We start from the raw sequence: 15823 nt of genomic DNA on the forward strand, positions 1-15823 counted from the left end.
GTGAAAAATAGCTATATCTGAAATACCTTCTTTCCCTGTCAAAATCCATTCCTTCCACAGAGCGTTTTTTTGGATAGCACAGATTGATTCTGTCTTCAAGTTACTTCCCCCTTGCCATGCCCACACACCCTCATTCCGGGGGAATGGTGGAAATCATTCACCATATAAGATCCATCATTCACAAATGGGGCTGCAATAATTTCAGGAGGCATATTAAAGGGAACACACACAGACTCCAACTTCCCTTAACTATCAATGGGAAGTAGTCACCTGAAACTGCCTTAGCTCAGTTACAAAATCCCACCTGCTGTAAAGTTTGGGAAACAAGTTCCTTCCTGTTCAGCCTCAGTGCTACTGACTGGTGTTCAACTTTTATTTGTAGTTACTAAAATTACAAAATGAAACTAGGCCGTAAAAATTATGCAATTATATGAGAAGGACTGCACCAGTGAAGGAAAAATACGGTTCACTGGCTTTCCACTGTAACTATTTCCACAGGAAGAGCAGTGTTAGTCTGTTGCCGCAGAAAACAGCAGAATAGTCTTTTGGGGCACCTTAATGTTTTATAATGGCATAAGCTTTCTGATGCTGCTGATGAAATGGACTCTAGTCTGCAAAAGCATGTGCTAGTTTAAATTTGCTGGTCTTTACCAAAGACCCTTTGTTGTATTTGGGAGAAATTCAACATTGTGCTAAAGTGAATGTTCCAACTTAGGAAGCATTTGGGCATGCCAGGTGGAATTATCCCCCCCCCCCCATGGGGCAAGGGGAAAAACCCCATTGCATAAGGAACATCCTTGAATAGGGCCTACTTGGTTGCTGCCCCCAGGTTTTGGAACTCACGCCCTAGAAAAGCTAGACTGGCTCCCTCCTCATTGTCCTTCCACCAGCAGATGAGGAACTTTCTTATTCCAACTGGCTCTGGGGAACTGACTGCTTTTAATGAAAGAGTTGGTGCCGTGCTGTTTTTATGGTAATTATCTGTATGGTTTTAACAGATTTTTTATATATGTGTATTGTTTTAATTCCATCAATGTTTAATTTATATATATATATTGTTTTTCTGTGTTTTTACCGGTTTGTGTTTTTAATTTGTAAGACATCTTCAGTCCCATCAGGGATAAATTTATTGTCATTTATTTATTTATTGGCATCCATCTGTCTCGAGAGATAATGGAGTGTGTCTCTGAAGTCAAACTGCTGCATTAGCAGCACTGAAGTGACCTCTATGGGACACAAGCCTGGGAAGTGAGTCTGGAGGTCCTGGGCTGCCCAGACGACAAGACCTCTTGGCCCCACTGATGTGGTCCAAAGGAAAACAAAGCAATACGTTTGGCACCAGTTTGGCTTCAGGAATTGCTGGAAAGAGCCGTATGAGGCGCCATCCAACCGTTTTAGGGACATCAGTCCAGATTTGTGCAGGGTTTACTCCTTAGCCCTGTCTTCTCCTGAAGATATCCTGCAAGGCAGCGGAGCTTTAGGATTAGAGTTTTCCTTCCCCTAGCTGGGCTACCTCCCCAGGTGGGTAAGCCCCATCAGTCCCCCACTTCCCTCTACAGCACATGCAGAAACTGTTAGAATTCCTGCTCCGTGATTGCAGTCATGGGATTGTTGTCTTTCACATGACGGTATATGTTTTGACTCCACAAAGTGGGAAGTGACGGAGACAGGATGTTTGTGTTACTGTGTTCCGTGGAGTGGGACTATTGTCCTTTGTTCTTTCTCTCTTTGCTGCCTGATGCCAGAGAGAGAGGGAGCCATGCTGCAGTGCTCCCTGTGTGTTTATATGTAAATAAAGTAGATTAGCCCAAATGCTGAGTTGCTGAGGTCTGTCACACAATGCTCTGCAAACTCTGAGGATCCCTAAGTGTGCCGGTGTCGGTTGGCATCGGTCGCTGTGATGTTCGGGCTGAAGAAAGCTTTTGAAGCTCACGAACAATCAACCATGAGGGAGACATGCCAGTCGGGCATGTGTCTCTGCCAGGGTCCTACTCAAGTGTAGGCTGAATTCCTGACAGAAACTGCCTTCAGAGGGTCTACTCTAAGCACGACTTAGTTGAATGCAACCCCTAAGCTACAATCCTGACCCTACTTTCCTCGGACTAAGCCCCACTAAATTCAGTTTTACTTACTTCTGAGTAGATTATACACTTCTGGTTAAGATTACACACACACACACACACACACACACACACACACACACACACACACACACCTATTCACCCAATACCATGGAAAAAGGAAGGTTTGATAGGCTGTTATCAAGCAATTTGACCCCATTTTCATAAATGCTTTATACAGAATTATACTTGGCATGAAATACTCTTTCTGAAAGGCCAGTTCCCAAAAAGAAACTCTTAATAGTGCTGCTCAGAGATTAATTAATTTTGGAAAAATTCAGCATGGTTTTTTGGTTTTTTTATCACACTCAATGCTATCCAGGAACCAAAAGCTATTTATATCTCTCCCGCTTTTCATGTTCCCTCTGATGTCAGACATAATTTTATTGTGTTTGGTACCCTTCATGCAAGCTCCAGTTTTATAAATCTCGATGTTCACAACTCACCTCTTTCGCCAGGTCTTCCAGGCTGGCCAGGACTGCCTGGAAATCCTGGCCTTCCCGAAGATCCTTGTTCTCCTTGAGGTCCAGGTAACCCTTGCCTCCCTGGTTCACCGGGGGGTCCAGGGACAGTTCGTGTTGAGACAGACTGGCTTGGGATTTGATTTAAGATGGAGTTATACCTGGCCAGGTGACCTGCAAAGAAAGGCAGTGTCAGGTGTGACCAATAGGACTTTGCAGGACTGGGGCCTTCCTAAGTTTGTTCTGAAGAGGCAAGGCACGGGCACACAGGTGAGGCTGATTGGTGACTCCTTGCTTCTTGATCCTTGGACCCTTGACTTCTTGCTTCCTGACCCTCAGACCCTTGGCTTCTTGACTCCCGGCTCTCTGACCCTCGGGTTCCTGACTCCTGGCTTCTGGAGCCCCATTCCTGCTCCCACCCTGCCATCTTGTCATCTTGCCCCCGGTCCTGCCGTCCCCTGCCGGGACTTCGATCGCCAGTGAACTGGACCATGACAGACATATCCTTAAAAATTGCCCTTCAACAACTGGTCCAAATGAAGCATTATTTTGACAGCCACCATAATTGGGCTGGTGGGTTGTTTGATCACAGCTTCCACAACTGTGTTTTAGAACTGTAACATGGAAATTATTTTTACCCACCTTGGATAAGCTGTTCACATACTTGACGGGCTACTGCCCGTACCATGGCATGGGACTGGAGGTCTCCCTGTGTGATAAGAACATTGTAATAACATGTTAACACCTGCTAGCTCCCTTAGATGACCTTTAGACCCTTCCAAGTCTACAATTCTATGATTCCAGATTAACGGTTAATTGACCCTTTGCCCTGATTTGTTTGCACATAGTAACCTTTGGCTTTCAACGGTACAATACTATGCAATGTCCACTTAGAAGTAAGTCCTACCAAGCTTCTCAGGACTGCCTTGGATGAAAGGTGAGCTGTAAATATAGTAGGCAAATGAATAGCTTTTTAAAAAGAATTAAAAACTACAGTAATTCATATGCCTGCTGTGCTCTCTGTACAGTTCTGTATTTACAATGTACTTACACGTTCACCCCTCTCGCCTTTTGGTCCTGGAAGTCCCTGCGGGGGAACAAAAAAGAATAAAAATTAATTTGTGCATATGCCCTTTCTTCTGCTTCTGTGATTAATAGGGTTGTTTTTTAATGTACTGACTGCAGATCAGTGGGCCCGAACCTTATTATAGGAGTAGTTATGACAATGGGATTGAATCGTATCTCACTGCACATTTCAAACACAGCTTCAGAGTTTGGCAGGTGAAGGGCTAGTGTTGTATCATTGTGAGAAGCTGCAATGTGTCCATGCAGATGTTTAGTTCCCTTGATTAAGGAAGGGTTGTTGTTTTTCCCAGCCTAAGGGCCACATTCCTTTCTAGGTGACAATCTGGGGGCCAGATCTACTGGGAAGGGTTGCTGTGCTCATAAGGCCTGGCACTGCTGAGCAGCTCTTGATTCTTCTAATAAAGGGTTAACTTCACTTACTCCGTGTGATTTATTACTGACCTGCTCCTGACACCACCTAGGCCCTGGAGGGAAGTTGTAATATGTACTGTGGTGAATCCTAAGGTAGAGCTTATCCTGTGTACTGAACTTGTGGTAAATATCTCAGAAAGGATGGCCATAGCGATACATTCAGTAAAGTGTTCTACTACTTACAGGTGCTCCAGCATCGCCTTGTGGCCCAATATTGCCGGTGACTCCTGGTACACCTGGAGCACCAGGTATTCCCTGCACAGAGAGAACAAGAGAACACATCCATATACCAACTGAACCACATAGTCCCATACAGATAAAGTTCATACCTGGCAAGGGCCTTGGGGGGGGGGGGGACAGGACATCCCTTTTTTTGTGCAAGATTACAGCCGCCATTTTGGGTGTTGTAATCTCACATGCACTCACGCTGCGCTCTTGCCCTGAAAAAAGTGCTTTTGGGGGGCCATGGTCCTGCGTAAAAAAAAATGCATATTTTGGGATGCCACAGAAGATTTTGCACCCCCCCAGCACTTTTTTGGGCATGGGTCACACCCGGAAGCGCGTTCCAGAAGACATGCACCCCAATTTTGAGTCTCCCAAAATTGGATGGTATTAAAGTTGTGTTCCGTTTAAGTTTCCTAGTTGGCATTTTCTGAGCCCAGAACTGAGGATGCACTCAATGCGTCTTGAGAATATGCCTAACCATCCCTGCAGAAGATGGTGAGCTGCAGCCTAAATTTAAGTTTGACACAAGTTGGAATATCAACAGGACTATGCACAACCCCAAATGAATAGTTTATTCATGGAGGCTTCCCTATACCCTCACAACACCAAACAGCTGTATGTTCTGGTGTTTAGCTAGCACATACCATGCTGTAGATACCTTTAAAAGGTAAAGGTACCCCTGACCGTTAGGTCCAGTCGCAGATGACTCTGGGGTTGCGGTGCTCATCTCGCTTTACTGGCCGAGGGAGCCGGCGTACAGCTTCTGGGCCAGCATGACTAAGCTGCTTCTGATGAACCAGAGCAGCGCACGGAAATGCCATTTACCTTCCTGCTGGAGCGATACCTATTTATCTACTTGCACTTTGACGTGCTTTCGAACTGCTAGGTGGGCAGGAGCAGGGACCAAGCAACAGGAGCTCACCCCATCGCAGAGATTCGAACCGCCGACCTTCTGATCGGCAAGCCGTAGGTTCTGTGGTTTTAAATAAACATGCACTTCCTACCATATCAAATACTCAATCTACGTTACCTAGAATTTGGTGTATTTTTACTTACCACAGGCCCTGGTGGCCCTTGAGGGCCAGTGGGTCCGTCTTTGCCTGGCAGGCCCTAGATCAGAGGCAAGTAATTAGATAAATTAGATAAATTAGAGTATTGCTTTTTATCCCACATAAGATGCAGGACCAATTTCCCATAGACTAGAACAGTATTGTTCACTAGACAAGGAAGGCCACGATCCCAGACTCCACAGAACTCTTGATGTTCTCTACAGGATGTTCAGAACAAGCACAAAACTAATCAATTCATACAACCTGATTCGTTTCTGCAAAGTTTTCAGGGTGGTTAGACAATGTTGACTTTTACTGAGCGTTTGTTCTGATCAGTTTGTGGGGAGGTTATATATGATGTTGTGTCAAGCAATTGTTAATCCCGCCCTTTTCCCATTGCTTTCTTTGTCACCAAAAGCCTGGGGGGGGGGTTGGGGGGGAGAGAAGAAGGTTTGTTGTGCAATCAACTTGAATTGTGTGACCTGGTATTGTGCTGGTTTTCGATGGAATTGCACTTGAAAATAGCAACTGTCTGAAAGTCCCCAAGGTCCAAGAAAACTCCAAAAGAACTAGGGATTTGCACGTGGGCAACATACAACACTGATGTGAGCTGGGCAGCCAAAGTTCAGAGCCAACAAAGTAAGTTAGGAATCTGTTTGTCCCTTTACCTGTTGGTGCTTGCAAACCACAGTGCCACCTTCAGTTCTTTGAAGATGGGGGTGAATTAACTTTTCTGCCAATTCTTCTTCAAATGAGAGTGAAAAGATATGCTTCTACCTGAGTTTCTTTCTAGCTTTTATTTTAAAAGCATACAACATGATACGTTTTCAGGTTTTGCTGCTTTCTCTTGTTTAGCTGCTAAATAATATATCCATGCAAGCCTTCCGGGCATATTTACTTTGGCACTGTTTCTGTATCTTTTGGCCGTTGACAAATTTCCTCCTACTGTATTTTGTTAGGTGTGAAAATGGGTATTTTATAAATTAAGTCAAGCAGCAGCCTGTTTGAAGTTGGGGAAGCAGCACTGCTTCTGCAGTCCCTCCAACAAGAGATACATGCCAGCCTTTAGAAACTTCCAGAAGCTGCTACGAAACGTTGCTTCCCGGATTATCAAACGGCAGGTATACATCTTAAACCAGAAATGCAGACTGCAGAGAAGGAAGGGGAATGCGTTTATATTGGGTGACTGCACCACCGCGTTAGATCTGTGAATTAGTGGGAAATATGGGACTTTTCAGATGTTAGAAAATAAAAGAAATTCTGTTCCTTCCCCTTCCTACTTGCATTAGCCTCAAACCAGCTGTAGCAGCACAATACTTCATTCCCATTTATGATTTTTTTTTGGGGGGGGGGGTGTTAGATTCTAAGATCAAAATTGGACCGTAAGCAGAAAAATGGGGATTCCCAGTCCTGTATTTGCTGGAAACCCTGCCTGTGCAGATGGGAGGAAATCTGCAGGGAAGAAGACGTTGCAAGATATTTTTAACCCCTTCCCACCCATTGGTTTCCACCAGATTTGTTTTCTTCCAGCCAAACCTCTTTCCTGGCTCAGATTCTTTCAACATCTCCATTAGAATGCATTCAGATCTGTTGGATTCTGCACTCTGACCTCTGGTACGTCTCCCATTTGTGGGGAGAAGAGAGCGTTCCTTTCTATTTCTTTCGCCAGTGATGCGATCTATTTGGATACCGTTCCTTGAAGCAAGCAGTAGCTTCCAGCTTTTTCAGACCTGGGATCCAACCAAATCTGCAACAAGGCCCATTTTGACTTTTTAAAAATATGTTTTGGTTGGCCCGCCAGCCTCCATCTGTGTTTCTCCTACCCTCTCCTTTGTATTCCATCTTTTTCTTTAAATAAACGCAAACGGTGGTTGCAAATGCCGGGAGTCCCAGCCAACAAGTTGGAGCAATGAAGGAGATGAAAAGTTCCAGTGTGGGCTCAGGACCGTATCAGCTGCCACTCAGCATGGCTGCGTTGACACAGTATTTCTGGTAAAAGACCCAAATCCAGGCGTAGGAACTCGCTCAGTGCTGTTCTTGGAACAAGGCACAGAAATTCTTGACTAAACGAAACTAACGTGGTGCGAGTGCTGCCAAATCAATCTTGGACAGCATCTGCTGTCCAGAAACACACACACACAAACACAGGCACACACCCCTCATTCACAGCAGTGGCATTGTCTACTGAGCTGACAGACTAATGCAAGCCCTCGCTTCGCAGTGCCTGGATGCAGTGAAAGGCCCGCTACAATAACTGCATGTGGCAAGAAAGGGATTAAGCAAAGAGAGGCTTAGGGGAATAGATCTATATTACCACCTTTCTCATAAGTAACAGATGCCAGAATTCCCCTTGCTTATTCTTCGTGGTTTAAAAGCTTAATTCCAGAGGAGGTTCAGCAGGGCATATATAAGTTGAGAGGTGTGAGGACTGCAGAAGGTTTTTTTTGTGATGCTTAAATGAAGGGAGCAGAGAAAGAGCAAGAGGGAATTGCAGGAGCCCAAGATCTGTTTCAAGACATAGTCTAAGAGCGGATTGTTTTTAACAGCCCTGCAGTCCTGCTCTTAAAAAAAAAGAATCTCATGAAATTGGTACCATTGGTTTAAACAGAACTTCTTTCCATAGTTCTCTGCTTAGAATAATTACCTTAATGTAAGTTTGGAATGTGGTCTTATTTAATCCTGTTACCCGATATGGTTAAGCAAACTCAAGAGTCATACCTCTGAAATCAAGGGACTTCTTAAAGGTAAAGGGACCCCTGACAATTAAGTCCAGTCATGAATGACTCTGGTGTTGCTTCACTCATCTCGCTTTACAGGCCGAGGGAGCCAGCGTTTGTCCACTTCCTCAGACAGTTTTTCTGGGTCATGTGGCCAGCATGACTAAGTCGCTTCTGGAGAAACCAGAGCAGCGCACAGAAACACCGCTTACCTCCCCGCCGGAGTGGTACCTATTTATCTACTTGACGTGCTTTCGAACTGCTAGGTTGGCAGGAGCTGGGACTGAGCAACGGGAGCTCAGCCCATCGTGGGGATTCGAACCACTGGCCTTCCGATCGGCAAGCCCTAGGCTCTGTGCTTTAACCCACAGTGCCACCTGCGTCCCTAAGGGACTTCTTAGTTGTGCCCATTGTTTTTGATGGGTCTGCTCTGACTTGATATTCCTCAGTGGATTGAATCTAATTAAGGACAAAACCCCTCTTAAGGGTTTCTTACTTTATTAAAAAAACCAAACCAAAAATTTGGCTTTTACCATCTTGAATCAGTCTCAAAACTGCAATCCAACCTGCCCTCAGCTATATATTTTATTGTATGTGCAATCCATCATGAAATTGATCTGTTTATTTCTGCAGGCTGGCTTGGGGAATGTGTTATAACTTCTTCCTTGTTGAAAGCACTAATCAGAAAACTTGAGATTAAAAAGAAAGAAAGAAAAATAAATCAACAGAAAGCGATTTATGTGATCGTATAATTACAGGGTGGGAAACAGCAGTAAACATTCACAATCTTTTTGCTGCTTGTCATATATTTGATCGTATGTTTTAAAACCTTAATAATTAAAGCAAAAGAAATAGAAAGCAAAAGGCAACTTCCGCTCAAGCAGGTTCACATTGCTGCTTCTGCTATTTAAATAATGCCACGCAGGTGTAATGAGATGACAAGGTTTACACTTGACACTGGATGGGATTCCACTTCCTTTCATCTGTTTTGAACACTCTGCTCCTGCCAGTTATGTGGGACATCTGAGCTGAAGGAAGACACACACTGGTCTCTGCAACCACCCAGGTGACTTGGGGCCACTGAGAGGCTGCATAATAGCAAGGGGGGAAGGGAGAGAAGAACCTGTCCCCATTCATTAGCCAGTGAAGAAGCAACTGCTTGTTTCTTCTTCTTCTTCCCTCCCCATTCCTTTTTCCTTTTGTGTCATGTCTGTTAGACTGTGAGCCTACAGTAAGGGATTGTTTTAAGGGGTGCTATGAGGTGTGTGTGGTGATTATGAGAAATGAAGGAAGATATTGGTGTCAGAAATGTTTGTGGGGGTTTTTTTGGAAGAAAAAACTAGCCAGAAGTGGAGAAGGCATCTGAGCTATATTTCAGGCAGCAAAATGGTTCATGCTGGAACTGGGCACAGCTCTTTAGGCAATATAGCAGAACACTGAGAAGAGCCCCCTTTCTCTCTCTGCTCCATATTTCACATCTGGAATGAAATAATCTACTGCAATGCTCTCTACATGGGGCTACCTTTTAAGGTGGCCCAGAAACCACAACTAATCCAGAATGCGCCAGCTAGACTGGTGACTGGGAGTGGCTGCCGAGATCATATAACACCAGTCCTGAAAGACCTACATCGGCTCCCAGTACATTTCCGAGCACGATTCAAAGTGTTGGTGCTAACTTTTAAAGCCCTAAACAGCCTTGGCCCAGTATACCTGAAGGAATGTCTTCACCCCCATCGTTCAGCCTGGACACTGAGGTCCAGCTCTGAGGGCCTTCTGGAGGTTCCCTCACTGTGAGAAGTGAGGTTACAGGGAACCAGGCAGAGGGCCTTCTCGGTAGTGGCTCTTGCCCTGTGGAATGCCCTCCCACCAGATGTCAAAGAAATAAACAACCATCTGATGTTTAGAAGACACCTGGACGCAGCCCTGTTTAGGGAAGTATTTAATGTATTGCATTTTATTGTATTTTTAATATTTTGTTGGCTGGGGAAACCCAGCCAGATGAGCAGGGTATAAATAAATTATTTATTTATTTATTTATTTATTATTATTATTATTATTATTATTATTATTATTATTATTATTCAGATATTATAAGACAAAAGGCAACACACAGAAGAAAACATAGGAGACCGCTCAGATGAATTTCGGGCACTTAAATGTAGGTGGAATTTGTGCCAGTTCCTGTTGCTGTACAAACCTACAGTCAGTGTGTTGCTGGTCCAGAAAAAAGGAGCCACGGGCCAAGCCTTCCCTCGCCAGGATTTCTTGAGAAGCAGCCAATGTCACATGCACAAAACTGACTCACAGAAGTCCTGGGGTTGGAACATTAACTTAGAAAGGACGACCCAGAGGAAGGAGAAGAAGCAAAAGAGGAGTCACTTGTCCAGTCTTACCCTTTGGCCTTGGCTTCCATCTCGTCCTGGGGATCCAGATGCTCCTGGGACCCCCTGCATGAAAGATAACACATTTCAAAAGATACAACAACATTCACCCTCTGCTCAGGGGCGTCTTGGCCATAGAGGCAAGTGGTGCGGGGCACCGGGGTGCCATGTTCTGGAGGGCGCCAGGGAAGAGGCGAGGTCTGGATGCGGCACCTCCTGGCATCAGCTCACTGCCCTCGCCCGCCTCCGCCATGCCGCGCGAAGCAGCTCTGCTCCTGGAGCCTCCGCCTGCTGTGGCCACCGCAGCACAGGTGCCAGAGAAGGGGCGGCGGCTGGGCACGGCGCCTCCTGGCATCAGCTCGCCGCCCTCGCCTGCCTCGCTGAAGCAGCCCCGTGCCTAGAGCCTCTACCTCTTCTTCACCAGAGGAGCCACCCTCCAGCTGCTGCCCGCCTCCTCCAGCCCCGCAAAGCTGCCGGCAGTGCCGTAAAAAGGTCAGCAACTCTGGGAAACAGGGGGGCGGGGCGCCAGAGGAATCTTTGCACCACGGCGCCGGATACACTTAAGACGGCCCTGCCTCTGCTTGCAATTACAACGAGACAAACGGAGTCTCGTGAACAGGCATTTCCAGCAGTTTGAGAGTTGGGAAGCAGAGTCATACCAACCTGTAGGCCAGGGCGGCCCATTTCTCCAATTTCTCCCTTTTCACCAGTTGTTCCCTGTTGATAAATGACCACAGAGTTAATCATACCAGTGGCACATTGTTTGTCCAGCTATCCCATTTCTTTCATCAAAACAGAGGTACAAAACTGTGAACTACGGATTTATTTCTGGGGAAGAAGAAGGGGAAAATAGCAAAGGTGAGCTACAAACATGAGGCACGGTCTAACCAAAGTTTTAGATTGCATGGAAGGTCCCCCTCCCCCCTTGGGAAATAAAGGCACAGGACACGGCATTTAAGGTTAATGGGCGGAAAAGGCCACAACTTTATTGATTGCAGGAATTGAGCGGTATTGGCTTAGGCATTGGTCCTAACAACTAACCGGCTTCAGCCCGATTGCATGAAGGCCGGTAAGGGTTAACCACCAGTGGGGGAAGTCCTGTTGATGCACATCAACTAGGAGCTCCCCTGGGGTCACCGCTCTTGGCGTGCCTTAGGCCCACACCTCCATAGGCTTCAGACAGGGCAACGCCCCCCGGAATCCTTTACCGTACTACCCTTATCTTTGGGGAAAGGTGATGGCGCTTCCTTCCCCCCCATTACATTTGCATAACAATACCCCTACCAATGCCTAACTGCCAATGCCGAGAGGTTGTGATGATTTGCTACGAGGTAGGTGAAAAACCAAATGGCTGGTGTCAATTTGCCAAGAGGAAAAAATTCCTACCAGGCCCCTCAATGGTGACCAACCGAAGTCCATAGCAAGGTCAGAGCAGAAAACTAAGGGCGGGCAGAGTGGGAAACCGGAGCAGCTGGAACGGCGAAGAGAGGGTGGTCCTCGGGCGCGCCGGCCATAAATAGCCCAGGCCATGCCTCCCTGACTAGCCGATTGGCGTGCCCGAGGATTCCCTCATTCTCGCCGGGGCTGTGAGTCAGCCCCCGCGTGCGTGGGGAGGGCATGGGGCTGCAACCCCACCTCCTCTCCAGCTCGGAAGTGGCTTTCTACCAATTTCACGAGTAAAGCAAGCTCTTAATTCTCCCTCTGAAATCAATTGGAATTGAGCTTTTCTGGATCAAAAACATGAAGAAAAAAAAGTGCTTCAAATGTGCTTTAAAGGTACAGTGTGTACTGACAGCCTTATAAGGGATAATTCTGTTCCCTTTTTTTGCTAACGAGTTGGGAAGACGTTGAAAGACTCTCAAATCAGAGGACACTAAACAAGATCCCAAATCTGCCTTCAACCAGGGCTTGAACTGTGTAACAAAATTCCCCTGGGTCTTCCCGGTTTTTGTCAAATATTGCCCCCATAGGGCAGACCCTCCCCCCGTCCTTTGGAAGCACCTTGTGATTCTAACGCTGCTTTTTTGCAGCTCAAGTATTGCACTGTTTTGCAAAACCTGGCAACTCTAACTGCTATGGTGCAAATAAGACTGGGCTGTCAACTGTTCAGAACCTACCGGAGGTCCTTGGATGGAGTGCCCACTTGGTCCTTGGGGTCCAGGAGGCCCCTGAGGACCAGGAGCTCCAATTTCACCACGAGGTCCATCTGGTCCCTGGAACAAAAAAGGTCATCATATCATGAATCTCTATTAGAGGAACAGCCATCTACTCTGACTAGAAAGCCTCCAGCTCCCTCCAAACTAAACTAAAGTGACACATTAATTAACCCAACTGAGGAGATCTAAGAAAGTTCTCCGCAAAGGCCTGGTTGGATCAAGCAAAATATTTACTGCATGTAGATCTGCTCCTAAATGAAAAATATTCCAATAGATACGTAACGCCAATGAATGTAATTCTACATTCATAAATTCTACATTCATAAAAAATATTCCAATGAATGCAATTCTACATTTTTTTTGTAGAAATCCATGCAGTTATTAAAGACTCTTCCTCTCATCACCCTAACAGACAATGAAAGTTTCTGCAAATAGCATCTGTGGTTGAGGAAATGCAATGGAAAAGAGCGGAGGCACAAGTCTCAAGTATCCCTTGCGTCAAGGGGAAAATCCCTGTGGACCTGGATTATACCTACAGAATATTCAAATCAATTTTTTTACTATGCAGTCACAAACCCATTAAAAAGAAGAAGCAACAGAAGAAGCAGCAAGACAAATTACCTTTGGGCCAAGGTCGCCTCGGTTACCTTTTGGACCTCGGAGACCTGGTCCACCCTGCAAAACACATTTAGAGTTAGGAGAAGTTGCTGCACATAAAAATAGGCCCTCAAAATAGGTGGGCTCCTGTTCAGGTTAAAGCCATGCCTTCCTCCAGGAAACTCCATCCCATTCACTTCCTGTTTTGCCTTTCAGTTGACCCTCAGCATCCCATGGCTACTGAATCTTCACCATCCTCAACAGGCTAGCCTGCTTTTAGGATTTGTTGCCTTTCAGCAAATGTGCAGGCTCCCCAGTGCATGCTGTTACTTCTCTCTTGGTTCTTCATGTCCATGTTTTGGCTCTAGTCCTGGAGACACTCAGCACCCAAGTTCGTTTTTAGGGAGAGTGATGATATCCCGCTATCCCCAATGCCTCCATTCTTCCTTTTTAAAGAAAAGTACATATTATTTTCCTCCCTAACTTATTAATGAAAGCAGTACATCAATCTTTGATAAAATGCCTTAAAAATGGAGACTAGGAAGCAGGTTATCTCCTCACATCAAGTTATGGTTCTGCTCTACAGCAGAGACCAGCAAACACATGAAGCTCAAACAAAGATGGGGGAGGGATTCAATTCCCAATTTTCATGCAGATATCCCTAATTCACACTTCTTGAATAGTGCACAAACTGAACTGCAGTCTCCTTTTTACTTTCCTGAATTTTGCAATTGAGTCCTCTGACCGACTTGTACACAATTTGTAAATTTGTATAATTGGATTCCAACCCACTGGATGAAATCCAGTGCTTTAGGATATATCTCTCCCTCCCCTTTCCCAGCGCTCTTTCTCTCTGTGTGTGCAACCAGCTTCCAACATTCTGTGAAACCTAAACATGACCAATAGCCAGAATTTGGAATCGGCCTTTACAAATGGAGGCTGGATTGCTAAACTAAGGGACATGGGGCAAGTGGTTTTTTGTTTGTTTGTTTTGCCATTTACTCTTCCGAGGAAAAGTAAACCACAAGGAACATGGTGAGTGAGACCAGTGGGTATAGGGTGGTATACAAATTTAATCAGCAGCAGCAGCAGCAGCAGGATTTTCTGGGCTCAGTACACTGTATACAAAAAAGGACACAAATTTAAAATTTCCACATGCTTCCACCTTGATTTGCCTGCCGACACACACACACATAAGTGCATAGCTCTGAAAACCTGTATTTCTTTTTCCACATTTTGATTTAATTTGCTGAACTTAGACCAACTCCAATATTATTAGAGGGAATAAAAAGTCCAAATCACACTTGTTTTCTGTCCAAATTGAAACATGACGAGGAATTAGATTCCCTTCCCCCACCTCCGCCCTGTCTGTCTGGCTGATTTGGGTGGAATGAATGAGACATTTTATCTCCAGTGAAAATTTGTGGTGTGTTTCTCATGGGACTTTACTTAGCGTATCGGTAGACTTGAGAGGTTTTTCTTACAAGCCACAAGCATGCCAGGAAACCAAATTGTAACGCTTAATGTGTTTTAAAGGTATAGTGTGTATGCAGCCACAAATTTGTTTTAAAACATTTTTGGTCATCGTGTAGGATGACTTCTGTCAGGAGAGAGACAGGGGATATAGGTCCCCACGTGATGGCACTTGATTTTGACTTCAACCATCAGGTCAGGTTGATTTGATTCCTCTCCTTGTTCCCAAATGAAATCTACACTCAACCCTTCTTCCCTGGCAGTGGGTGCCATTTTGTGGTTTGCCTCAGGTGGCAAAATGTCTTGGCTTGGTCTGGCTAAACTGCAAACCAGCTGAGGCAACATAAACCACCAAACAAACAAAACTATACAGTGGTACCTCAGGTTAAGAACTTACCCTATTTTTCGTCCCATAGGACGCACCTAGTTTTTTGGGGGAGAAATAAAGGAAATTCCCCCCCCCCTTTATTTTCCCCACAAAAGCAGGTTGGGGAAACTGAACCAGGTCGAGGAACAGCAGGATGGCGGCGCTGCGCCTCCCTGCTGTCCCCCGAGCTTGTGGGGCTGGCCGATGTCTGTCCGGCGCGCGGGGCGCTCTGCTTCAGGGTGCCCCACCCGCCAGGCGGCAGGCTGCTATCCACAGCGTGGGGAGCCCTGCGGGGAACTCCTGCAGGGCTCCCCATGCTGCGGATGTATGCCTGGCGCGAGGGGCACTCTGCTTCAGGGCTGCTATCCGCAGCATGGGGAGCCCTGCGGGGAACTCCTGCAGGGCTCCCCACGCTGCGGATGTCTGTCCAGCGTGCGGGGCGCTCTGCTTCAGGGTGCCCTACGCGCCGGGCAGCAGGCTGCTATCCACAGCGTGGGGAGCCCTGCGGGGAACTCCCGCAGGGCTGCCTGGGCTGTGGACGTGTTCCCGAAGCACCGGGCGCTCTGCTATCTGCAGCCTAGACATCCCTGTGGGACCTCCCGCAGGGCTGCCTAGGCTGCGGGTGTCTTCCTGAAGCCTGGAGAGCGAGCGCACCGACCCCTCTCGCTCTCCAACCTTCAGCGAAAGCCTGCATTTGCCCCATAGGATGCAACCAGATTTCCCCTTCATTTTTGGAGGGGGGAAAGTGCGTCCTATAGGGCGAAAAATACGGCAATTTGT

General features: G+C 46.3%; 1 protein-coding gene across 4 annotated transcripts in view; it reads right to left on the reverse strand.

The window, feature by feature from the left end:
* COL14A1 (collagen type XIV alpha 1 chain) overlaps nucleotides 1-15823 on the reverse strand; it is a 135436-nt gene that overhangs the window by 18378 nt on the left and 101235 nt on the right. For all 4 annotated transcript variants that reach the window (XM_081873916.1, XM_081873917.1, XM_081873919.1 and 1 more), the window contains 9 exons: nucleotides 13228-13281; nucleotides 12568-12663; nucleotides 11114-11167; nucleotides 10463-10516; nucleotides 5360-5413; nucleotides 4262-4333; nucleotides 3633-3668; nucleotides 3224-3290; nucleotides 2567-2755 (listed from right to left, as the gene is read on the reverse strand). In XM_081873916.1, the coding sequence (XP_081730042.1) occupies nucleotides 2567-2755; nucleotides 3224-3290; nucleotides 3633-3668; nucleotides 4262-4333; nucleotides 5360-5413; nucleotides 10463-10516; nucleotides 11114-11167; nucleotides 12568-12663; nucleotides 13228-13281 (676 nt within the window). The remainder of the gene's footprint in view (nucleotides 1-2566; nucleotides 2756-3223; nucleotides 3291-3632; nucleotides 3669-4261; nucleotides 4334-5359; nucleotides 5414-10462; nucleotides 10517-11113; nucleotides 11168-12567; nucleotides 12664-13227; nucleotides 13282-15823) is intronic.

The sequence above is a fragment of the Podarcis erhardii genome (assembly GCF_964252035.2).
Source record: "Podarcis erhardii genome assembly, chromosome: 8".
NCBI lineage: Eukaryota > Metazoa > Chordata > Lepidosauria > Squamata > Lacertidae > Podarcis > Podarcis erhardii.